The sequence below is a fragment of the Marmota monax genome, unplaced genomic scaffold (genome assembly GCF_021218885.2).
Source record: "Marmota monax isolate L192 unplaced genomic scaffold, Marmota_monax_Labrador192_F-V1.1 WCK01_AAM20220418_F8-fsc00183, whole genome shotgun sequence".
NCBI lineage: Eukaryota > Metazoa > Chordata > Mammalia > Rodentia > Sciuridae > Marmota > Marmota monax.
Genome location: NW_026694841.1, coordinates 1,630,343 through 1,655,951, shown reverse-complemented (window position 1 = coordinate 1,655,951; position 25,609 = coordinate 1,630,343). Strand labels below are relative to the sequence as shown.

At 48.1% G+C, this 25,609-nt stretch overlaps 1 protein-coding gene across 5 annotated transcripts in view; it reads right to left on the bottom strand.

Annotated features, from left to right (window-relative positions):
• Evl (Enah/Vasp-like) overlaps positions 1–25,609 on the bottom strand; it is a 139,014-nt gene that overhangs the window by 54,348 nt on the left and 59,057 nt on the right. The window contains exon 1 of one of the 5 annotated variants that reach the window (XM_046426282.2): positions 3,448–3,592. The exons of the other annotated variants lie outside the window; for them this stretch is intronic. Within the exon in view, the coding sequence (XP_046282238.1) occupies positions 3,448–3,458 (11 nt within the window). The 5' untranslated portion in view covers positions 3,459–3,592. Of the gene's footprint in view, positions 1–3,447; positions 3,593–25,609 lie in introns of those variants that run through there. 5 annotated transcript variants of the gene reach the window in all.

Here is a 25,609-nt window from a genome sequence, read left to right as displayed (position 1 = left end):
TCTGGATGGCTGGGCAGCCTCCCAGGAGGGCTTCCTGCCTCTGTTCTTGTCACACTGTGACCGTCATTCACACAATGGTCAGAGAGATGGTCCTCGGGCTGCTCCTGGAGTCTTTCCCTGTGCCAAGACCCTCCCATGTCTTCCCCATGTGACTTGATCCAAGGCCTCGCACTGCGGCTGCGCCATCAGGCTGCCGACTCTCTGCCCTTCTCTTCCCACTCTCCCCTTGACCCATGGCACCAGCTTCCTATTCCTCTTCTGACCCTTGAGACCATCAGGTTGTTCTCATCTCAGGCCACTTGCTGCCTGCCCCCACTCCTGCCCATGTTTTCATCTCCGGCTCTTCTCGAGGCTGCCTGTGTCCTCACTGAGGGACAGTCAAGGGGCAGGCCAGTCTTCCTGTACCACTGGCTCTGCTTGAGCTCTTATCTTCCTTAATGGGCGCCCACCCCAGCAACTCTGAGGACGAGACTATCCACTTGGCTCATCACCTAGAGCCCAGCACCTAGAGCAGCCCTGGCTGACCAGACACCTGCTCGGTTCCCTTTTTAAAAACATGTTCCCTATCCTTTGAAGTTCGCCTGGGAGTCCACTCTCCCGGGAGTGTCTCCTGGCCACCAGCTCCTGCATGCTCTACTCTTCCTGCCATGCTGCTTGGTCCTCCCCCAGGCCCTCCTCTCCTCTGTGAGTGCATCCCCCTCTCCCCAGGGCACAGGCCAGCGCTGGCTCCTGTGCAGAGCAGGGAGCGTGGCATCTGGAGTGGGAGGCGTGAGCCAGGCCTGGGCCCCTCACTCACTGGCTGTTTCTGGTCCAGCTCCTCTCTCCCTCTTTGTCTAGAAACAGAAATGCACTGTGGGCAGTATTTGTGAAGAAGTCAGGCACTGCCGACCGCCATGAGGCCACACTGGGGAGCAGATGGCTGCGTCTGTGGGAACAACAGCTGCACACGGCCTTTCCCAGGTACAATCCACTGCCACGACAAGTCCCTGGCTGCCTTCAGGAGGATGGCCCTGGAATCTCAGACCTGGCCCAGGCAGGCTGCTACCTGTTCATCTGCAGGCCCAGGCTTCTTTCTAGAATCTTTCACTCTCCCCAAGTTGCCTATGTGTGCTCTCTCCCCTCCCTATGAAGAGGACACACCACCTCTTTGGCTCTGCTGGGATCTGGTGTTCACTCCTCCTTCACATGTCCCTGTGCATGACAAGGGATCTTTAGGCCATGTTCTTCTGCTGGTCTGTCAATGTCAGTTTACTTCAGAGGTGCAGCTACAAAGCCTGGGAGGGAAGGGTGCTCCTCCCCACGCTTGCTCCCTTCAGGACTCTTGTGAGAATCATCACAGTATTCTGTGTGCTGCCATGTGCTCGCGAGAGTTCTGGCTCCCAACACTTGCTGGGGTGCTCGGGAGTGTTTCCTGAGGGAGGGGTGCCAGAGCTGGGGCCCACAAGGTGCATCTCTGTGGTAGGAAGCTCTCTGTGGCCCCTGGAGGCCAGGGTAACTCTGGCTCCCATGGGGTCCCCACTCTGCAAGGGCCTGCTCCCAAGGCTGCCGTGCTACAGCTTGGCCGATGCTGCTGTCTGCACAGTCACCTTGGGTGGGTCATGGTCTGCCTGTGGACAAGCACAAACAGCCCTGATGGGGGTCGAGGCACCAGGGAACCTGGGATCTATCTGGTTCTGCACACTCAGCACAGAGAAGTCCCACTGGACACTGGGCCTTGACAGCTGAACCGGGTCAGCAGTCTTCAGACTTCAAAATCAGCATCGCCCACCACCATACCACACTTTTACTCCTCAGTGGAACGTGGGGGAACGCACACATGAAGAGACAGCAGGGTACCACGGGCGGAGGCGGAGGATAAGCAGGGAGCACTGATGTACACAGCTCTGCACAGCTGGTCCCCAAGGCCTTCCACATGGAGAGTCCTCAGATTTCTTTCTTTTTTTTTTTTTGTACTGGGAATTGAACCCAGGGTGTCCTACCACTGAGCAACATCCTCAGCCTTTTTATTTTTTATTTCCAGATACGTCTTGCTAAGTTGCCCAGGCAGGCCTTGAACCTTACGATCCTCCTGCCTCAGCCTCCCCTGTCGCTGGGATTTCAGGCACGCACCACTGAGCCTGGCAGCTTCTCAGATTTCTAAATTTTAACAGACCTTTTAAAATCTTGCTGTGCACCCTCCCCATTTACTCCAGACTGTTTTCTGCCATCAGTGATTGGCAGGGTGGAGTGAGCTGCCTAAACTTTTCACCACTGAATTTACAACTGAAAATGGCTTTGGAAGTGAATGTGCCTTTGAATGGAAAGCATTCCACAGTGCCACCCACAAGTCCTTCAAAGCTAAAGGAGGTTTACTAAAGTGATAGAGAACTGGCTGCAAAGGAGCAGAAATAAAGCCACCCTAACCCAAAACAACGAAACCTTTGTTTCCCATGTGATTGGACTGGGCCTGGAGATAATAGGTCCAGCCATGGCAGAGATGGCCAGAAGGTGAGAGCCATGGTCTCCTCGCTGCCCGGCAGGAACACTAGACAGGACCCACCTTTCTTTGCTCCAGTTGTAGGCAAGCAGCTGTGCACCTTGGGCAAGCCCCACCGCTTGGTAGAGGCTAAGCCTCCCTGCCACAGGCAGGAGCTGTGACACCTTCCTTGTCCACCCAAGGGGGCAAAGGACTCACAGAGGACAACTGCAGACTAGCACTTTGGAAACTATGATAGGAAGCTCTCTGTGGCCCCTGGAGGCCAGGGTAACTCAGAGTTTTTACAGTGAGGGATCATTATTTTATGCTAGGACACAAAGCTCTAATGAAGAGTCAATCAAAAAAGTCCCAAATCCCAGAGAATGAAACTGCTCTGTCACCTATCATCTTCTATGGGGTCACAGGGTAGAGGACACTCAGTCCAAACCACAGTGTTGGCTTTGGGAAGAGCATTCACAATGCAGACCCACAGATGCTCCTGCACCTTCCACAGCCAGTCTATGGGACCAGTGGTCTAAGGCCTTGATTCTCTGGCAAGTCAGTGTCCCTGCTATTACAGTTCATCAAGTTTCTATTGAAAAAGAAACCTGGGTTCTCCCCTCCTACCAAACAACCTGCCCCAGGCCATCCAGGAAAGAAGGACCAGGATGCTCCAACCACACTACTGAGCCAAGAGCAGCCCCTCTCCCTAGTGAGGCAGATGGCCAACTTCTAATAAGGCTGTGGCTTAGAAGCCTTTCAAGGTCACAGGCACGAAGAGACACAGGTCTGGGAATGGAAAGACCAGCAGATGGACAGTGAGGTCACTAGCTTGCTGTGTGACCTTGGGTAAGTCCCTTGCCCTCTGGCCCCGGATTCCCCAGTCACTGACTGAAATAACAGAGACCTGGGAGATTCCTACGGCCCTTCATCATTAGGATTCTGGGTTTCCTCTTGACATCCCTCTGTCCCCTGTGGGTCCCAGTACTCACACCGTGGCCATGGCTGAAAGGCTGCAGCACAGGGGCGTCCTGTGCTCCACCAGGCTGCGTGGGTCAGAGGACTACAGACCCTCTGAAGGCAGTGACTTGATTTTTAGACTCTACTTAAAACCAAACAGGAAAAGGAAGTTGAACCAGAGACAAAGGGGAAACAAACCCAAGTTAAAAACTGAAACCTAGGGACAAAATAGAGAAACAAGAAGCTGGCAGGGCAGGGCCCACCATGTGGGCGGCTGGTGGTGCGACAGTGAAGCCCGAGACCGAAACCTCAGGCTTCTGGGAACTTCCTGTAAGGGCTGGGGTGGCCGAGGCAGAGCCAGGAGAGACCGAGCTGTGGTGCAGCGCTACCAGCGACCAGCAGCTCTGGTCTCCACTAAGTCAAAGCCATTTGGGGTCTGAGCCTGGGTTTTGTCTGCATATACAGTGCAGGGTCAGCGCAGATGACTTTCTGCTGGCCTCTATGAGGAGGAGGCAAGGACTCAGGAGAGTTTTAGTTGATCTTCCAGAAAACAGACTACAGGGTGATGTTTTAATAGGTGGCAAAGCCTTAATGTTTGACTCTGGAGTAAAATCTGTTTTCTGCTGAGGACACACTTTGCGGTTCAGCCAGCAACTTACAGTTTGAAAGGAAACTGGCAGAACCCTGGGGATTTAGCATTGCCACCTCGTCAATAAGCAACCCTGTGGCCTGTGTCCCCAGCTGTTTAACAGGGTTAGTAATCCTGACTTTGCCTATCCCCCCATGTTCTCATGGAAAGGAGACCCATTCTTAAGCTGGCTTTCACAGTTTACTGAACACCTACGAAGTGTCATGCACGGAGCGAGAAGCTAGAAACCTAACTGGGAGGGGCGGCAGCACTTGTCGTGGGAGGGCCTTGGCATTCAAAAAGGGGAGACCATAGGAAATGGCCATGCAATGTTCAGTGCAAGAGAAAGGTCTGTTCTATTCTAACTGGAGAGATGAATGTATTCCTCATGCTGAAACGTGCTTTACAGGTTTTAAAGTCATGCATTTCCTGTTAGGTTCTGGGTTAGCTGCAACCCAGAATTCTGACATATTGTGGTTTTCATTTTTACTGCTCAAAGTATTTGCGATTTTCCCTTGTGATTTCTTCTTCTATCCATGGATTATCCATGGTTTGTTTGATTTTGAAATAGCTGGTACTTCCTACTCTGTTGCCGTTTATTTCTAGCTTAATTCTGCTGTGGTCCGAGGACAGGATCAGGATGATTTCATTTGTATTTCCTGGTATGGTTGAAATCCTTCTGCATTGTGGAGTCTTATCTTATGGTCCAGCATACAGTCTATTTCGGTGAATTATCATGATCATAAGAAAAAAATGCGCACTCTGAAGTTGGATATGTGTTCTATAAATGTCAATCAGGTCAAAGTGGTGAACAGCATGTATTCTCACTGTTTTGCTGTTTGCCTTAGTTCATTGTTCTATCAGCTGCTAAGAGAAGGTCTTAACATCTCTAGCTGAGATTCTGGGTCTATTTCCCTCTTTAATTCTGTTAATTTTTATTTCATACATTTTGAAGCCCTTCTTAAGCATACTTCCCACCCTGGACTTATTTATTTATTTATTTATTTTTGCTGCTACTGTAACAAATCACCACAAAGTTAGCACTTATAACAACACATATTTATTATCTTACAGCTTTGTAAGAAAACAGTAGATCAGAAGTTCAACATAGTTCTCACTGGGCTAAAATTAAGATGTTGGAATTGCTGTAGAACCTTCCAGAGGCTCTAGAGAAGAATCTCTTCCTGGTCATTTCCAGCTTCCACACACCACCGGCCCTGTTCCTGGGTCCACGACTTCTTCCACACGGACATCTCTTTCTGACCAAAGCCAGGTCAGGTTATCTGCTTTATAAGGATTCATGAGATTAGAACGGACCCATAGGATAATCCAGGACAACTGTTCCATCTCAAGGTCCCTTTGACCGTGTAAGGTAACAAATTCACATGTTCCGGGAACTAGAGGGGGGATTGGCATTATTCTGCCTACTATACATCCTTTTACTTTGAACCTATCTGTATCCTTGTATTTAAAGAGAGTATCTGGTAGACAGCATTGTCCCGTCTGACTATCTGACAATCTCTTCACTGGAGCATTAGGCTCATTTGTATTTAATTTACTGATATGGGTCCTCCATTTTGCTCTTTCTCAAAGATCTCATCTGTTTTGGGGTTCCTTTTTTCCTGCATTCTTTTGGGTAAGCGAGACACTTTTTAGAATTCCATTTGAACTTCTCCATTGACTTTTCAATTATACCTCTTTCTTTTTGGAGATTGTTCTGGGGGTGTTATAATATACAGCCTTGATTTTATGCAGTGTACCTGGAGTTAATATTGTGCTGCTTCATGTAAAGTGCAAGAACCTTGCCACTGTGTCATCTCATCCCCACTCCTGTGCAGCCATCATTGCTACCGGATAGTCAAAGTACACATTTTAGATAGTTTTATAACTGTCTCTCCCCATCTCTACATATATATGTGTATATACAGATATTTATTATTTTAAAATAAATTAAGAAAAAGTCCTTTACATTGACTACATATTTCTCTTTTCTGTTACTCTTCATTTCTTCTTCTGGTATCATTTTCCTTTAGCCTGAGGAACTTCCTTTAGCATTTCTTGTACAGCGGTTATGCTGGTGATAAACTCTTTCATAGTTTTCTTTTATCTGAAAAAATGTCTTTGTTTTGTTTTCAGGCTTGAAGACGCTTCCGCACCAAGCATTCATTCTACAATTTCTTGTACTTTAGAGATGCCACCCCACCCCTGCTGGCCTCCCTGGTTTCCAAGAAGCCAGCCACTACCCTAGATAATGCAGGCTAGGCACCTTTTTCCTCTGGTTATTTTAATATTTTCTTTTTCCTCTGGTTTTAAGCAGTGTGACTATAATGCCCTTAGGTGTGATCCTCCTTGAGATTCACAGAGACTCTTGGATATATAAATTAAGATTTTCACCACATCTGGCCAGGCATAGTGGTGCATGCCTGTAATCTCAGCAGCTCAGGAGGCAGACAGGAGGATTGCAAGTTCAAAGCCAACCTCAGCAACTTAGCAAGGCCCTAAGCAACTTAGTGACACTCTGTCTCAAAAATAAACAAAAGAAAAAACCTGGGGGGCTGAGGATGTGGCTCAAGCAGTAGCGCGCTCGCCTGGCATGTGTGCGGCCTGGGTTCAATCCTCAGCACCACATGCAAACAAAGATGTTGTGTCCTCCGAAAACTAAAACAATAAATAAAAAATTCTCTCTCTCTCCCTCTCTCTCTTTAGAAAAAAAAAGAAAAGAAAAAACCTGGGGACGTGACTCAGTGCTTAAGCGTCCTTGGGTTCAATCCCTGCTACCAAAAAAAAAAAAAAGATTTCCACCAAATCTGGAAAATATTTTGTCATTATGTCTTCAGCTATTTCTCTTCTGCCTCATTCTTTCCCTCCTCTCCCTCTGGTACTCCTTACAAATACGTAGCCCTTCTGAAACTGTCTCACAAGGCATTGAGGTTCTCTCAATTTTCTTTCTGAAAATATTTCTTGTTTCTCAGATTAGAGGATTTCTACTGATCTGTTTCCAAATCTATTACCCTCTTACTATAGTTTCTGTTCCACTTTTAATCTGATTCAACAAAATTTTCATTTCTTTTTTTAAAAATTTATTCATTTATTTTATATATATTTTTTTTAGTTGTAGTTGGGCACGATACCTTTATTTTATTTATTTATTGTTACGTGGTACTGGGGATCAAACTCAGCGCCTTGCATGTGCTAGGTGAGTGCTCTACCGTTGAGCCACAACCCCAAGCCCCTTTCATTTCATTTCTAATGCTAGAATATTCACTTAGTAAATTTTTAATTATTTCCATCGCTCTGTTGAGATTTCCTATCTGTTTGCTCATTCAACCGTATTTATTTTAGCAACCTGAAGCACTTATCTGCTCATACCAAGGTCAGGACATCCGGGTTTTCCCCTAAGCACAGGCCATGTTTTCTGACTTTGTCCAGTGCACCAACTCATGACCGCATGCTGGACACTGTTATGACACACTGCAGAGAACCTGGATCCTGCTGTCTTCCTTTAAAGGTTTGTCCTGGCAGGAAGGCAGATGACTGGTGCTATTAAGCTTGGTTCAAATCTTTTTAAAGTTCTGTTTCCATTTTGAACTTAGCCCTAGAGCAGGGTGCCCTCACCCAGGGGCACCATCCTCTTCATCAGGAGTGGCTGTTCTGGGGTCTCCACCACTGTCCTGAGGTACTCAGTGAGGACTCTTCTCTCAGGTGGAGCTGGACCTCCGGTGTCCCCCAGCACCCTTGACCTCTGCTGTCAGTCACCAGTCAGCTCTGCCAGGCCTCGTGAGAGTCTCCCCTGCACACACACAGTCTGCCTTAGCCAACAACCCAAGGTGAATCCTCACACAAAACTGGCTGTCCTTGCCCCTGCCACAGGGCTCCCTCTTCCCTAGTTCCTTCGGTGGGAGTCAGTTTTTTGTCATTGTGGCCAAAATACCTGACAAGAACAATTTAGAGGAGGGAAAGTTTCCTTTGGCTCAGTGTCAGCCCAAGGCAGGCCGACCGTTGCTCTGGGCCCACAGTAAGGCAGAGCAGCAGGACACAAGAGCAAGGTGGAGGAGCCTGCTTCACTGTTCATGGTGGCCAGGAAGTGGAGAGAGCCACGGGAAGGGCAGCAAGGGAGATGCCCCCTTCCTGGGCACATGCCCAGTGACGCTCCTCCTCCAGCCACTGCTCAGCTGCCTCAGTTACCACTGCCAGTCTTTCCAAACTGGGATGGACAGATTAGATTACATACAGCCCTTGCAACCCAATCATTTAGCCTCTGAATGTTCCTGCATCACAGGAGCATTTGGGCGACACTTCACATCCAAACCTTAACACTTGCACCATCCAACTATTTCAGTAGCCTGCAATTCTAGCACTGCTCCTGAGCTCTCTAAGCTCACCTTCAGCTAAGACTCCACCCCTCTGCTGAGACTGGGAGGTGGACGCAGGCAGAGGCCTGGGCCATCATGGGGCTCACCATGGTGTTTCCCCTCTCCAGTGGCTGAGTCTTGTGCTGCCTGTTCAGTGCCTAAAAATGCAAGGATTTCATATTTTGTGAGTTTCAGTATCCTTCTGTATTTTGTTCATTTGCACAGTTTTTATGAAGACCGCAAGTCACTGCCATTACTCTGTCATGGTCAGAAGCAAGGTCAATTACTGTTACTGAAGTACCAGAGGGTGTTCTTTCTTGTTTCCTGAAGACACCAGCCCAGTGTGAACATCTTCACCGTGAGAAAGTGTCTTTCCGTTTCAACCCCCGCCTCTTCTGTCCCTCACATGTCACTACTGCTTGTTATTGGTTTCACTGAGTAGACAGTAAGAGTGAAGCTTCTGGGGTCTTTTAAAACTTCTGTCACCTAGGAATGAGCTCAGCACCTGGTGCCTGCTGAGTGCACCACACGCAGGGCAAATGGTGACTCCAGGAGCCAACGTGCATGCAGGGAGGAGCCATGCACAAAGGGGGGACATAAAGACCACACAGGGCGTGAGTGGGGAGGTCACCAAGGCCACATGGGGCATGAGCTACTCAGGCTTGCAGCTCTGGACCTGCACCACAGCTCGGCATGAGCACCGACTCAGATTGAAGAGGGACTTTCCACTGTGCTCTGACCCCACAGGAAGCAGGGTGGACAAAGAAGCCATGCTGGGAGCTACGTTGACCCTGAAAGGCCCCCTGCTGTCATGGATCCTGATTCCCTTTTCTGAGAACAGACTGACCTTTCTTCTCTTGGGGTGGGGGTGACCATTAACAAAGTGCCTGACACAGGCTGCTTATGAAGAAAGGCAGCCCACGGAGTCAGCTCGGGGTTCCGCAGGCGCTAGTCTAGGATTGGCAGCCTTGCTTCCAGGCTCTGGTGAGGGCAGCACCTCATGGCAGAAGTGTGCAGGAGCAAACCCCTGACAGACTGGGGTCCCACAGGTCTCCAGTGACCTAAGGGCCCCCCACTAGGCCCCACTCAAAGGTTCCATCATGTCCCATTGGACCACTCTGGGGACCAAGCTGTTAAATGGGGCCTTCGGGAGACACTCTATTCAAACCACAGCAGGCACAGAAGTTGCTTTCACAAATTAACTACCCCGGCACAACCCACCATTCCACAGGAATCGGTGTTGAAAAGAAGGTCCCTGAGTCCTGAGAGCAGAGAGATGGGCATCCAGAACTAGCCACCATGGCTGATGCATTAGGAAATGGTATTACTGTGATTGCTCATTATTTGAGTCTTAAATCCTCAAATATAGCTTCAAAACTCAAAATGCAAATTGCATCTGCTGGAGGTCCTCATGTCCTCTGAGACCTTGCCTGACTGGCCATACCTACAAGGTCAGCACTAGAGCAGTGCAGCCAGCCCTGGGAGGCCACCTACTCCTCTGCTCCCACGCACAGCCCAGTCCCTGCCTTGTGGCTAGGGCCTGCCTATTCCACTTGCTGTGACGTCAATTTTGTCACTCACATCAGAAGCCAGACATGAAAAGCCACAAACTCAGGCAAAGGAACCAAATTCCAATCATCTATTTGTAATCTGGGACTCAACCCTGAGTTGTGGGGCCTGGGAAGAAAGGGTAGTGACCAAAATGAAGATCCTCTGCTGTCCCTTGAGCAATCTTAGGGGAAACACAACCTGCTCTTCACTGTATCACCATGGACTCAATGTCCCTGAGGATATTAAGCTGTGATCTTTCTTCATATGTACCTTTTGTCATCACTGAAAGGGAGGAGAAGGAAGGGCAAGGAAAAGTTAAGCCGGGTCACTGGACTCTGGTTTCTCACACGCTCTGGTGGTCCAGCCTTCTGTGCCTCGATGCCACTGCTGTCCTCACTGGAAATCACCTGTCACCTACCTGCACTCCAACTCAGTTGCCTTCAGGACCCGACTCATACATCACCCACTCAGTGCAGTGGAAACTGAACAAGACACAGGAAATGGTTCCTGTTATGTGCTACTCTGGTAATTTGTAATATTATCAATTTAGTTGTCAAAGAGCACTGTCCTTTGGTAGGGGCTACCATTTTTTTATTCATCTTTTGTAACCAATCACTCCCAACACAATTCTTGGTATATAAAGTGTGTTCAGAATCTTTGGTAAACTATTCTTCTGAAAGGACCTCAAGAAGAACACAGGGGCTGGGGCTGGGGCTCAGTGGTGGAGCACTTGCCTAGCATGTGTGAGGCACTGGGTCCCATACTTGGCACCACATAAAAATAAGTAAACAAAATAAAGGCATCGTGTCCATCTACAACTAAAAAAAAAGAACATAAATTATTACCAGTACAGAGAGGCAGTAGACATGGCCTATTTCCCTCCTATCCACTCACGTCTCAGTGTTTGGAAAGAGTACTTGAACCCAGCCTGCAATAAACACAGACACCCTGCCTCAGGTACTTCCCTCCCAACCAAGTTCCAAACTTATCTACAGCATCAGTAGGCAACATTAGCCAAGGCAACTGGATGTTCTAAGGAAGCAGAGTTGAACTCCCAGGGGGAAATTGCAACATCTCTGAGGAATGCCAGCACCCTAAAGAAGGACTTAACAGACACACAACAAATGAAGCAACCTCTACCATGGGAAACAGAGTTTCAAAACCCACAATAAATGCCTTTTCAAGAGATAAGGGAAGATACTTAAAGATTAAGTGGAAATAAGCAACGAGGAAAGAACCAAGTGAATTTTTTAAAGTATAAAAATATAATTGTTGAAATCAAGAACTCAACAGATAGGCTCAGCAGAAGAATAGGCAGAGATTAAAAGGACAAAATCAGGTCAAAGAACTGACCCAGACACCATCAGGAAGGGAAAAAGACAAAGGGAGAAAAGAAGCAGATGTATCAATTTTTGTGTAAAAGGCATCTCAGAAAGAAGGAAAAACAGAGATCAAATATTTGGGGAAATAATGAGAGAATTTTGTAGAATTCCAGAATGATGTCAAGAATTCAAACTAAAGGTGCTAAAGAAGATTGATAAGAGAAAAACCTGGGGGCTGGGGTTGTGGCTCAGTGGTAGAGCACTTGCCTAGCATGTGTGAGGCACTGGGTTTGAACCTCAGCACCACATATAAATAAATAAAGTCCACTGAAAACTAAGAAAATATTTTAAAAAAAGAGAGAGAAAAACCTAAGTGTGAGCATGCACAAACAAGCCAGATTATAATAATATTTAAAAACAATGAAGACAGAGAAACTTTCAAAAGATTTTCAAATGAAGGCAAATCATCTACAAAATAACAAAAATCACATCAGACATCTATATCTTCTGTAAACAAAGGAATAGATCTTCAGGCTGTTGGAGACAAAGAACTAGGAACCTTACATTTCATTTCATACCTTGCTAAATTACCATTTAAATGTGTAGGGGAGATAAATACATTTTCAGACACATGAGATCTCAGAAAGTTTTCCAGCCATAGACCTTCTCTGGATGAATGTCCACTAAATATACTGGCAAGAAGAAACTCCCCCCCCCCCCCAGGGATTGAACCCAGGGTGCTTAACGATGGAGCCAAATCCCCAGCTCTTTTTATCTTTTATTTTTAATCAGGTTCTTGTTAAGTTGCTCAGGGCCTCACTAAGTTGCTGAGGCTAGATTTGACCTTGTGATCCTCCTGTCTCAGCCTCCTGAGCTGCTGGGATTATAGGCATGTGCCACCACAGCCCCCAAGAAGGAAATTTTACTTAGGTATAAATGAGAAGGTATAAAAAGTGGTAGGAGTCAAGCGTGGTGGCACACGCTTGTAATCCCAGCTGCTCAGGAGGCTGAGGTAGGCGTATCACAAGTTCAAAGCCAGCCTCAGCAAAAGCAAGATGCTAAGCAACTCAGTGAGACCCTGTCTCTAAATAAAAACATACAAAATAGCCTTGGGGATGTGGCTCAGTGGTTGAGTGCCCCTGAGTTCAATCCCCAGAAACCACCCCCCCCCCACTCCCACAAAAAGCATATACTTGGGTATTAGTCAACCATGAGAAAGGAAGAGGTACTGGCATGTGATACAACACAGGGGAACCATTGGAAACACAATACTGAGTGACAGAACTCAGGCGTAAAAGGCCATCTACTCTGTGATCCCATTTGTATGAAATATCTAGAATAGGCACATTTATAGACAGGAAACAGATTAGTGGTTGTCACAGGCTGGTGGTGAGGGTGATCTGTACTCTTAATTTATAAAGATGACTGTGTAATGAAATGGAGAGGTCCATGACATTGAAAGATTTTTTTTCTCCTTACTGGGCAGCCTGGGCAGGCTGACCTCAAACTCTTGGGCTCAAGTGATCCTCCTGCCTCAGCCTTCTGAGTAGCTGGAACTACAGGCTCACACCTTGATAACTGGCTCACTGAAAGGAACGCTGAATGTTACCACAGTTCAGGTGCTGGGTGACATGCAGGGTCACAGGGGGAAGCACCGGCATCAGTCAGGAGGCAGGGGAGTGAGGGGAAGGCCCAGGCCCAGGCTTTCTTGAGTTTCCATGGGAAAGGCAGGGCAGGGCAGGGCAGGGCAGCTGAAGCCTGGCAGGCTTGAAGGCGTGGGGACTGTTGCTAGTTGGCTGGCACCCGGCCCTGGGTTGATTCAGAGAGGAAGTACAGGCTTGGTGAGTGAGAGACTGAGGAAGTGGCTGGGGCTGTACCTGGGACAGTTTGTTTGTTTTGTGTATGAAAGAGGTTCTCCAAGAAAAGCTGCTTACTGTTGCTAGGATCAGCTATTTCTGGAATGGGTGAATGCTTCCCAACCAACAAGGACGCAAAGATGTCAAAAAATTTAAAAAATACAAAAAACCTGGTTAAATAGGGCAGGGAGATATGTCAAGAAAATGCTTACTGAGCATGGAAATGTTTTAAAACTAGACAGCAGTGACGGTTGTATAGCATTGTGAAAGTGCTGAATACCATGAGCCACACACTGCAGAATATTTAAATGGCTTAAGGAAAAGTGAGGGTCAAAATCTAGTGGAATTTCTTATTGCCTAAGGTCTGATTATGTTGGAATAGGCAATGATCACCAATGACCATTTTTAAAGAAAAGTGTAACCTATGACTTTGGAGCAAAAGTTCCAGATGCAGCAACTTGAGTACATACGGGGCATCATTTACGAGTAACAGGAGGTAAGACCCAGGGAAGCCTGATGCCTAAGGTCCTTAAAACAATAAGGAAAAGGAAGCCAGCTAGGCCACAGTGAGGCAGGAGAAGCCACGAGGAGAGGGAAACAGGACCTGTAACTTTAATTCAATTGAAGAAAGTTGAACACACACACTAGAGGCAGCAAAGAAGAAAACCTACAAGGAGAAACAGGATGAAAGAGAAAAAATATGAAACAAGACAGGAGAATAAGGGTTGTCACTCCAGTCGCTGCTTGTGTACTGCTATGCACCAAACAGTGTCCCCAAAGGTTAGTAGAAAGTTGAAGCCCTAACTCACAGCGTGTGGCACTTGGAGACGCGGCTGCCCAGGAGGTGAATCAGATGAACACTGCTGTAAGAGCGCGGCGGGGTTAGTGTGGCACTGTGAAGACACCGCAGAGCTTGCTCTCTGTGCGTGTGTGAGCGCCCCCCTGCACCCCAGGCAAACACACAAGAAAGTGGCCGTCCCTGAGCCAGGACCCCACAGAAACCAACGCCACTGGTGCCCTCATCTTTCCATGGGGAAGGCAGGGCAGGGAAAACGGCTTCGGACGGGCTAATTTGATAATTTGGGCAGGTTTGGAGATACAGGGACTTCCCCTCTTCCAGACTGTAAAAAAAAAAAAAAAAAATTCACTGTTTTAATCACCCAGTATTTTGTTATGGTAGCCCATGAAGTCTAATATGTATTAGACTTCTAAAACATGTGCCTTCTAAAATATTTAGAAAAACTGTACCTTCTGTTTTCTTCACAATAAGTCTATCTACAAATTTTCATGGTAAGTTTAAATGGTTGCAAAGGATGGAATATTTAGAAAGAGTATACACTGTATGTATTATAATATAATGCATTGCATTAAAAGTTAGATTTAGCCAGGAGTGGTGACACATGCCTGTAGTCTCAGCAACTCTGGGAGTCTGAGGCAAGTTCTAGGTCAGCCTCGGTGACTTAGTGAGACCATGTCTCAAAATGAAAAATAAAGGGCTGAGGATATAGCTCAGTTGGTAGAGTGCTTGCACAAGGCCCTAGGTTCAATCCCCAGCACTACCTCTAAAAAAAAAAAAAAAGAAAAAAAAGGGCTGGGATGTTGCTCAGTGGCAAAGTGTCCCTGGGTTCAATCTTTAGAACATGAATGAATAAATATTAAAATTACAAATGTAATTTATTATATAAGTTTCAGCTCCTTTCAATTTTAAAAAAGGTCTGCCATAAAACTTAATTGGCAATGTCAAACCAGTCAGGCAAGTCAGATTTGCTCTCTGTGAGGGAAAAAAAAAAGTTTGACCTAACTTTTCAACCCCAACATATTTATGCCCACCCCAGGAAAGAACGTCACTTCTGAGTTCTTAATTCCAGAACCGATGCTGAGCAGGTAAGGCCCAACCCTGGTTGACCCAGGCCTGCTCTCTTCACATTCCTGAGTCCGCCTGGGGCGCTGGCTCTCCAGTCTGTCCTGCAGGGCCGAGGCCTTCTCACGTGAGTCCTCTGGTCCACGGAGGTGATTGCGTGCTGAGGCAATGAATCACGGGAGAGCTGGAAAGCGGGGTGGTGGGCCTTCATCTACACACCAAGAGAATCAGAAGTGGAGAAAGGGGAGCTACAGAGGCAGCCTCCAGACAGGGTTCGTGGGGGCAGGAACGCAAGTGGGAGGCCAGGGCCTCTGTATCCCAAGGCATAAATGTGTCCCAGTCTGAACCTGTCATCCTGTCACAGAAATGGTCATACTGCCAATGGGTTGAGACCACTGGTGGAGGGGTAGGAAGGGCTGGACCAAATAGAAAGGAAGGGCCAGAGCGGCCCGGCCTACACAGATACCTCAAAGCAAAGGACGCTCTGAGAGTGAAAATGAAGACATGCAAAAGTTACAATGTGGTTTTTTTTTTTTTTTTTTTTTGTATTAGGGATTGAACACAGGACCACTCTCAACCACTGGCCACATCCCCAGCCCTATTTTGTATTTTATTTAGACACAGAATCTCACTGAGTTGCTTAGCACCTCGCCACTGCTGAGGCAGGAGGATTACGCTGCTGAGGCTGGCTTTGAACGTAATCCTCCTGCCTCAGCCTCCCGAGCCGCTGGGATTATAGTGCACCACCATGCCTGGCTATAAGGAGATTTTAAGTTAAACAAAAAAAAAGCTAGTTAGCAATTTTAATAAACAGATAGAAATTAAAGAGAAAAACATGATTAAGGAAGCAGAGGAGCATTAGAAACCAGGGAACATAACCATGAGCATGTGTGCAAATAATATATCCTCAACCATGTAAAGCAATTACCAAAAAATTATGGAAACAGTCAACTAAACAATCCTAGTGAAGATTAAAAATACATAATGTAGCCAGGCAATGTGTATAAGTATATATATGTATCAAATGTAGCTATTTTAAAAATAGACAATTGTTTTTGAAGAGGGAAGGTTCCTCACTCAATGTCTCCTCTGTTGACATTTCTGTTAAGTTATATATGTTTAAAGTTAGAAAACTCAAATTACAGAAAGATATAGAGGGTGAGTTAAAAATCCTCTCCTCCCTCCCCAAAGATAACCACTATTGTCATCAGGGCAAATGCTTTTCTGGGGTGAGAGCAGGGGACTCAAAATCCTCACCAGTCCAGTACTGCCTGCATCACACTTCTCTGTGTCCCCTTAAGGGGGGACCGACTAAAGCAAAGTCCTGCTTTGAAGGGAGGATAGAAATCCTGTGCCAGTTAATAGCTCAAAGGGCAATGCACACACACTGGAATGCGGACCTTAAAAACACTAGGCTAGGAGAAGAAGCTGGTCCCAGAGAGCCACGGACTGCCCAAATCCACTTATATGATGCCCAGAACAGGCAAATCCAGAGACACGAGCAGACTGGAGGCTGCTATGACACTATGGCTGGTGGGAAGAGGCTGGGGGGACTGAGGCTGAGAGCTAGTGAGTCATTTCCTTTTGGGGTGATGAAACGTTCTAAGGACTGTGGTGATGGCCGCAAAACTGTGAATACACCAGAACCCACCGAGTTGTGCTTCCAATCACATGACTTCCAGGGCATGTGAACTGTATCTCAACAAAGCTGTTTAAAAATGCCCCGTACACAGGCTGAAAACATACACGATTTCAAGTGGGTATGAAGAAGCAGTGGGACTTGGTGACTGTTGCAGAACACCGCCCCTCCAACACCCCTCTCTGGCTCACATCAGACCCAATCCTTAATAGGAAGGGTCTTGTCCAGGGTGACAGTTCTCAGGCTCTTTCAGCTCTAGAGTGTGAAGAGAAAATAAATGCAGCCAGGGCACTTCTGATGCAGAAGGCGCCCCAGAGTGCAGCGCGCGCTCTTGGTTCAAGGCAATTCCTGGGACCTCCAGCCAGGCTTCAAGGCGAGCCTGTGAACTTGACCTGAGAACGATCTATTTCTCAAGCTGCTTGATGGCTTTTAATGTTTCCAAACCATCTGCCTTCCTTTTTATGGTCTCTAGTGAATGTAAAGAGCATTAAAGAAAAACAGAACACTTTAGATGGATTTAGTTAATTACAGATCCAGGGGATGTAATGATGAGAAGCCTTTTTTCATCATACACGTTAAGCAGCTGTTTTTTTCTGAACTTTCAGTTTGGTTTTGCTTTTGGTTCCTTTCTATGAATGTGACGGGTGGGAAGCCTCAGACAGAAGGCAGAGCAGCTTTGGCACCCCATCGCTGCTGGGGCTCTCCCGTGAGTCTCCTGCAGAGACCCCCTCCCCTTACTTCCAGCAGCCGTCTCCACTCTCCACCCTACAGCACTGTCTTGGAGAGTGCCAAGCCATGGACTCACAGCTTTCTTCACTCCACATAAAGCCTTTGAGATTCATCGAGTTGTGTTTATTACTAATTACGGCAGTTTTTTTTGTTCTGAGTGGTATTCTAGTGTATAAATGTAGCACAAATTGCGCAGTTACTTGAGGGCATCTGGGCTATCTAGTCTTCTGGGTGGTTATCAACGGGGTTGCCGTGAATGGTCACATACAGGTTTTATATTTCTACAGGGGGAATGTGGACGATCGCCAGCAGTTAACTGTATGTTTAACTGAAAAGAAACTACTGGACTCTCCTGCAGAATAGCCGCACTATTCTGGCTTCCTTCTAGCCACGGAGAAAAGCTGCTGTTACCCTGCACGCCAGCCTGCGTTTGGGACTGTCACTATGCGATTTATTTCAGCTATTCTAATAAGTTCACAGTGATCTGTCACTGTAATTTTAATTTGCATTTCTCTGATGACTTATGATTCTGTGTATCTCACCTTTATTAAAGTGTCCATGTCCTTTATAGTTTAAAAATCTGGGTTGTTTCCTTATTGTTAAATGTTGAAAGTTCTTTATACATTCTGAAGTCGAGCCCTTTATGATTTGCAAACATTTTCTCTAAGTCTGTCTCTTGTTTTTCATCCTCATGAAAATGTTTTCACAAAATAAAATTTTAATTTTGATGAAGTTAAAATTGCTTTAGTGATAAAGTCCTGTTTATCTTATGTGAATGATACTTTTGCTGTTATGACTAAGAACCCTTTGTCTAAGTTCCAGGCTATAAAGACCATCTCAAGTTTTCTTCCAGAAGTTTTGTGATTTTTATATTTTGCATTTGGATTTATGGTCCACGAGACTTGCATGACATGTGGCAGTTAGGGCAAAGTTCTTCCTTTCTGCATAGATGTCCAGTCTATCTGGCACTATTCCTCCACTGACCTACCTTTGCACCTTTGTGAAACATCACTTGACATCTGTCTGGACCTGTCTCTGGACTTTCTGCCCAGTGTCCAAGCTCTCCACAGTTATCTTGTGAAAACAAGGCAAGCTTGTTGCTGTCATATACATGTCACCTCAGGAGCTAATGCAGAACCTAATCAGGAATAGTAACCAAGTTCTTGATTCACTTATCTGATATCTACACTGTGAAATACGTAGCCCACTCTGTCCAGGCTAGACCACACGTGCAACACTGGGATCAGCTTTCACTATCGCAATTGAAGAGTTGCAGTGGCAGCCTGGAAACATTCTTAGAGAGTGACTAAAATGATAAGGCAAATGGAAATGGAAACGGATGGAGCCTGGCTGAGGTCAGGGCTATCCAGCCTGGAGTGATGACAGGATGTGGCCATGGTGCTAGCTGTATACCTGTAAAACGGAGTTCATCAGAAAGAAACTCTGTGACCCCAAGGGAGAGGGCCAGGACCGCTGGCTAGCACTAGGCACCACATCGGGCCCTGGGGTCCAGAGAAGGGGCGGGTACGCCTCCTGCTGTCAGAGGGGGAAGCCGCAGGGGAAGCGATTTTGGTTTGATGGTAGCCATCCAGCTGATGGTAACACAGCGCACTTCCGCTTTAGCTAAGATTGGACTGAATGATTTGCTCTAATTCTGATTTTGCACAGTTGCCAAAGATGGCCCAACAACTGACTATTTTGAACAAATGATTGCTTCTGTCTTGGGTTTAACAGCCCCATGAAGTCATGTGAAAGAAAGTGATCTGCTCAAAGTCTTGAAATAGTGGTTGCAAAGCAGAGTTCAGAATCCAGGCCTCCTGGAGCTCACTCCTGATGCCCAGGATTCCTTTCTACTAGTCAAAATTCTTAGTGCCGTGTTTGCTGACAGCGAAGTCAGCCTCCTCCTTGGGTATACTGTTTCCTGGTTGGATATGAGGTGCCCCCCCCCCCAGCTCCTGTGTTAATTCAGGAATGTTCAGAGGTTACCGTGACTAGATTAGATCCCGAGAGCTGTAACCTAATCAGTGGGTTAATCAACTTGATGGATTAATAATTTGAAAGGACTACAGTACTAGGTGGCAACTGTAGGTGGGTGGAGCATGGCTGGGAGGTGGGTCGCTGGGGGTGTGCCCTCCGGGATTATATGTTGTTCCCACTCCTCCTTCTCCCTCTGTGCTTCTCAGCTGCTGGGAGCTGAGCGGCCTTCCACACCCTTCTGCCAGGGTGTCCTGCCTCACCTTAGGCCCAGAGCAATGGGTGGGTCATCTGTGGACTAAACCTCTGACAGTGTGAGCCCAAATAAACTTTTCCTCTAAGTGTTCTTGTCAAATATTTTGGTCACAGTGATGCAGAGCTGACCAACATGCTTTGTGTTTTCGGTCTTTCAGGATGACTATCTCTGAGGCCTTAACAGAGAAAAGAATCCTACTGTATGAAATTTCAAAACTTTTTCAATGACAAAACAGAAAAAAAAAATCAAATCAAACAGGTCTCTTCTGAAGATTTTATTTCTGCTCTGAGCTGTTCTGGGTGACCTACTAGTCTAATTAGGCTGGAAGTAAACCTGGCTTTCGTGAGATCTAGGATATGGCTCAAGGAAAAAGTTGTCAAGACCACGTAAGATCATGGATGCCTGAACCAGCCTCAGAGCCTTCCAAGAACTCATCGGCTCACTCCAGGATTCATTCCTCCTATCAGCCACACGCACAGAGTTCCTGGGAGAAGAGACAGCACTGGTTGGTTGAGATGAACTAACCTATCCAGGGCAGTAAAGGGATCAGAAAAACATTGGCACAGTCCTCCCACGGCAGCGTGGCCCAGTGGCAAGCCAGCAGACGGGCTCCGCAGTCCCAGCTCTCCCGGCCTCGATGCACGCTCGCCAATCAGAGGAGCGGTGAGCCAGGCCTTTCCACTGACTTCTGGGAAGGATTAAATGAGACAATGGCATGAAAAGAGCTTGGCGAACTGAGAGGCAGTGGGGATTTCCTCATCTAACAGGTGCACGCTTATCAAAGGGCATCTTCCAAGGTAAAGTGTGAGCCAAAATCAACGTCACACCTGGGTGTGATGTTCAATCAGACACAGCCCATCCCTCAAGAAATGATCAGAGGACAGCGTGGCAGGCGCGGGATGTGGGAGAGCACGGGGCCTCTGGTGGTCTGTCCAGGTGGTGAGGAACACGCTGTGAAGAGCCAAAGGGGCCCCCAGGCTTGAGGTGGTGTGTGGTCACAGACCAGCTGCTGGACGACGCCACACACTCCTTAATTTGTTTCGTACTTAAAGCCACCCCAGTGAGCACTGTTTCTACTATTACCCTTTGTAGTCTGTGAGGAAGTGGCTCTCGACTGGGGCTGGGGCTGCTCCTAGCATCTGGTGGGCAAGGTCAGGGATGCCAAGGAACAGTCCTCACCAAGAACCTCGGCTCCCCCAATGCCAACCAGCTGGCAAGGAGACAGGCTCCCGGGGAGGCGCAGCCAGAGCGCACACTGGCCATGCGTGGCACCTCAGCGAGACTTGCAGGCTGTGGGGCTCCGCCTGGGCGACAGGAAGAGCAGGGAGGATGCGCAGCTGGGCGGGGCTTGACAAGACGCGGGACACCCTCAAACGCCGGTGGTGATGGACAACGGGGGAGGACAGGCCACGGGGGAGGACAGGCCACGGGGGAGAGGTGAGGAGAGCAGGCGCTGGCAGCAGACGTCTGACGCTGAGGAGACCTGGACACTGCGACAGCGACCTGCATCTAAAGGAGCTGCCCCAGCTCTGACTCCGTGGTCACTGGAGCTGCCAGCAGGTGGGGTGGCCAAGAGCAATGCTCTGTCTCTCCGGAGCCTTGAAAAGGGAATGTGACGGCCCAGGTCTGCGCTGTGCTGAGGGGACAGGGCCCAGGGCGAATCCTCCCTGCCCGGTGCCAGCTGTCCTGCCTGAACTGGCCCTGGCTCACAGCCGCATCCTCTCCGAGCCCTTTCCTGTGGACACAGGAGGGAGGCGCCAGGTAACTAGAAGCCACACTCGGAAGGGCTGGTGAGCTGAGCTGGCCTGGAGGAGCAGAGGTGGGGCTGGGCAGGGGGCTGGACCACCTGGGCTCAGCGCCCGTGTTCCTGGAGCAGGTGTGACTTCAGGCTGGTCACCTGCCCTCCTGACGGGGAGAGGAGCCCAGGATCACTGTCAGGAGAGCTCCCTGCTCTAGAGGAGGAACTGGCGTATTTTACAATGCTCTCCCTGCTGCCAGTGGCACTGCCTAAGTGTGGCCAAGGGAAGCTGTTCCTAGGGAGGCGGCCCACACGGCTGTTTCCTAGTCTGGGCTGAGAAGAAATAGACTCACTGTGCTAATGGGTTAATCCCACCGCCCACCATAAAAAACCCAGAAAACAAAAAAACTGGGCCCTTAAAGAATTTTTGTCCAAATTTGTTGTTGAGGCAAATTTGCTAATAGTTTCTTTAATTTGCTTTTGTGAACTCTGCACTGATATGGGCAGAGGTGGCCTCCCAGAGGCACGTGGCAGTTCAAAGAGCACAACTTAACCTGTCCTGGGACCTCAGGCAAACTGCTGGCCCTGGGAGCCCTCCTGGCCCAGCTGGCCACCTGTGCACTCCCAGCATGGCCTCGCTCCTCGCCTTTCTTTGTTCCTTACCTGGCTACAGAGGCTGAAGACAACAATGAGGGGGAAAGCTCTCAAGAAGCAGAGCATTCTACCTGCTGGTCAGGGACGAGTGGGGTTGGTCAGCGCTTCTCTACTGACAACGCTTATGGCCACTTGTCCGGATGCCGACTCATTCACATATGGGGATTTTTAGCAGCCCAAGAACCCAGCGGTGTGGGAGCGACTGCACAGAACACGGCAGTGCTCAGTTACAAGGAGGTGTTTCTCCCCAGCTCAAGGACAGAGTTAACCTCACTCTCCATAACTCACATTGCAATGTGATCTTTTTAGTGGAGAGGTGGAATTACATTCCATACAACCCCGGGTGGGTGTCCTACCAGTGCCTGCCACCACCTGATAGTCTTTTCATTTTAGGGACTCCAACTTCCATTGAATTTCACTTCAGTTTACTCAGTCTGGATCTAGGTAAAAGAATGCATGGTTTTAGGTGTCCTTTAATAGACAAATGGATAAAGAAAATGTGGTACATATACACAGTGGATTATTACACAGCCCTAAAGAAGAGTGAAATTATGGCATTTGCTGGTTAATGGGTGGAATTGGAGACTCTCATGCTAAGTGAATAAGCCAATCTCAAAAAAAAAAAAAAAAAAAAACCCCAAAGGCCAAATGTTCTCTCTGTTATGTGGATGCTAACCCACAATAAGGGACGGTGGGGAGGGGAAGAATAGAAGTCCATCAGGTTAGATGGTGGGAAGGGAGGAGGTGGGAGTGGGAAAGACAGTAGAATTAATTGGACATAACTTTCCTAGCTTTGTATTTGCATACATGATCAGGGTTACTCCGCATCATGTACAACCACAAGAATAAGAGCCTTTTGGGAATAGGTTGTATTCCATATATGTATAATATGCCAAATACATCCTACTGTCACGTACAAATAAAAAGAACAACAAAAACAAATGCGTGGTTTTAAGAAAGTTCTTTTTACTTGTTTTTATTTTAATCCCATCATCCTGGCCTGGAATCTATGAATCTGTACATCTGTTTTGGACACAGAGTACTCAAAACTTTTTATACTTCCAAAGGCACATAAATCCACTGAGCTTTGAGCTTCCTCTGGAGGCCACTCGTCCAGCAGTAGAGTAAAAATGCCTCAAAGCCTTGAAGTCACCTACTAGACAGTGACTAGCCCCAGCCCCTCCTTGCCAGGTCCCCGAGTTCATCCTTTCCAGCTCTTCACACAGCACTTAGCTCTTCCTAGAAACTCCGGCTAGCATTTGCCAACTTCCTTCTCACCCAACCTTCGTCTCCCTCTTTTTAAAGAGTGTTTTTTAGAGCAGTTTTAGAGTCATAGCAAAAATGGAGAGGAATGCAGAGGTTTCCCACATGTCCCCACCCCACATGAGTGCAGCCTAGGTGATGTTATAATGGTGGGCGTGTGTCATACATTTGTCCAAACCCATGGCCACTTAGAGTGAGCTACAGAATCCAGGCAATCAGGAAGTGCCCTTGTAGGTTCATCAACTGTAACAAATACCACTGGGCAGGGGGTGTAGTGGGCGTATTGGTAACAAGGAATTTGTGAGTGAATGGGGCTGGAGAGCATATGGGAAATCTTTAACTTCCTCTCAGTTTTGCTATGAACCTAAAATTTCTCTAAAAAATAAATAAATAAAGTTCATTAAAAAAAAAAAAAAGCCTCCACTTCGTATTCATTCCTCACTCTCCCCACTGACTTTATATAGTATCTATAGGTTTTGCCTTTTCCAGAACATCACAGGGATGCAATCAGACAGAACGTGGCCTTTCCAGATTGGCCTTTCACGTAGCAATACACGTGAGGTCTCCTGGCCTTTCATCGGGGTCTCTTTTTCAACCTTGAGTTCCTGGCCAGTCATGCTCCTGCCCAACTGATTCAGAGGACGCATGCCTGTGAACCCTGGCAGGGGGCTGCGCAGGGACAGACGTGTGCTCCCCCATCTGCTTCATGCAGCTCTCAGGCCCTCTGCAACACGCCCTGGCCATGCCTGCGGGGACGCCTTCCGTCCTCTGGCTCCTCTGGCTCCTGCGGCACCTAGGCATCGGTTTCTGGGGACAGGGCCTAATGCCATGTGCTTCCGTTGTTTGTTAAGGAGCGGTTTGGCCAGCGTACTGAGCAGCCCCAAATCAGGACCAAGATGCTCTGCCACAGGAGCAGAGGGTTGTGAGTAGAGGAAGGCTGACTCGGGAGGTGCGGAGGGCTCTGGTGAGCTAGCCTGACAGGGGAGGACCTGGGTGTGGTGCATGCTTCGAGGAACTCAGGCAAATTTCTCCACCTTGCTCTCCCGGGCCGATTTCACCTGCCCTTATTCTGCCATAGGACTGCTATGGACACAGACCCGGATGCGGGGGTATACTATAACAAGTGCAAAGATGAAGGGCTATTCAAGAATTATTTTTTTGTATTGGGGATTGGACCCAGAGGCGCTCTACCACTGAGCTACATGCCCAGCACTTTTTAATTTCGTTTTGAGACAGGATCTCACTAAGTTACCCAGACTAGTCTGGAACCCGCCACCCTCCTGACTCAGCCTCCGGAGTCACTGGGATTACCAGTGTGTGCCACCACACCCAGGACAAAGGGCAACTGTTACTTAAAAAGAAGGCTTCCGTGGCCTGGCATTTGGGATGGTGACTGTCAATTAAAACTGGGTGCGTCTCACCTCACCAGCATGAAGCACGCCAAGACTATCCCACGCACTAGCATCTTCCACAAGATCTCAAGCTTAAGAAGGCTTGTTTCTGTGGCCTAAAGGACAGGGCCCCAGCCTTGGAGTCATAAGACTTGCATAGATGCTGCAGCATTTCCCATGAGTCCACAGGGGGCCATGACCCTCTGAAGATTGAAGAGAGACCCTCCTCCTGCCGGCTCCTTCCTCCAGGCTGACCAGCCGAGGACCACTGCAGCTCTCTCCCTCTTTGGCCCCCTTCCCTGCTGTTGGCTAGCTGTGCCTGTCACTACGCAGGGTTCACGGTGGCTTGGACCACATCACCATCACCAGCCCAAGACGGTACTCAACACACTGGCCGTAATTAGCTGCCCCCTGTCCGTCTCTGTCCCGAGCTTTTCCTTCCGTGTTTGTCTTAATTAATACTGCCCCATCTTCCTTGGCAGCCGCTCTGGAACACCCTTCCTTCACTGGATCAGGTCAAATCTGAGCAGTGCTCACTGGGCTGACTCCGGGCTTCCTGGTCTCCCTCCATCTCCTCACACTCTCCTTCCCATAGTTCCAGGAGTGATCCGGGTCATTTGCAAGCTGACAATTGCATTTGCTCAAACACAACTCTGGGAAGACCCACCCCCAGCGGGAAAGCGGTAATAAGGACACCCTGCTGTCCCCCTGCCCTGCAGACCCCTGGGCGCTCAGTCACTCCCTGCAGCAAGGCTGGTCCTGGCCTCCGCAGCTCCTGCTGCCATGAGGACTCGGTTTGGTTTGGTCTTCTCCAGGAAGCCATGCTGAGGCCTGGGTATCCACAGGCCCCCAGGCTGGTCTGTGGCCCTGTTCAGATCACTCTAAATCTGGCCTGTCTTTAGGCCATGGGCTGAGAGGGCAGGCTCCACGCCATGCATGTTGGTTTTCCTGGAGCCATTGGCTGAAGCTTTCTGGATGGT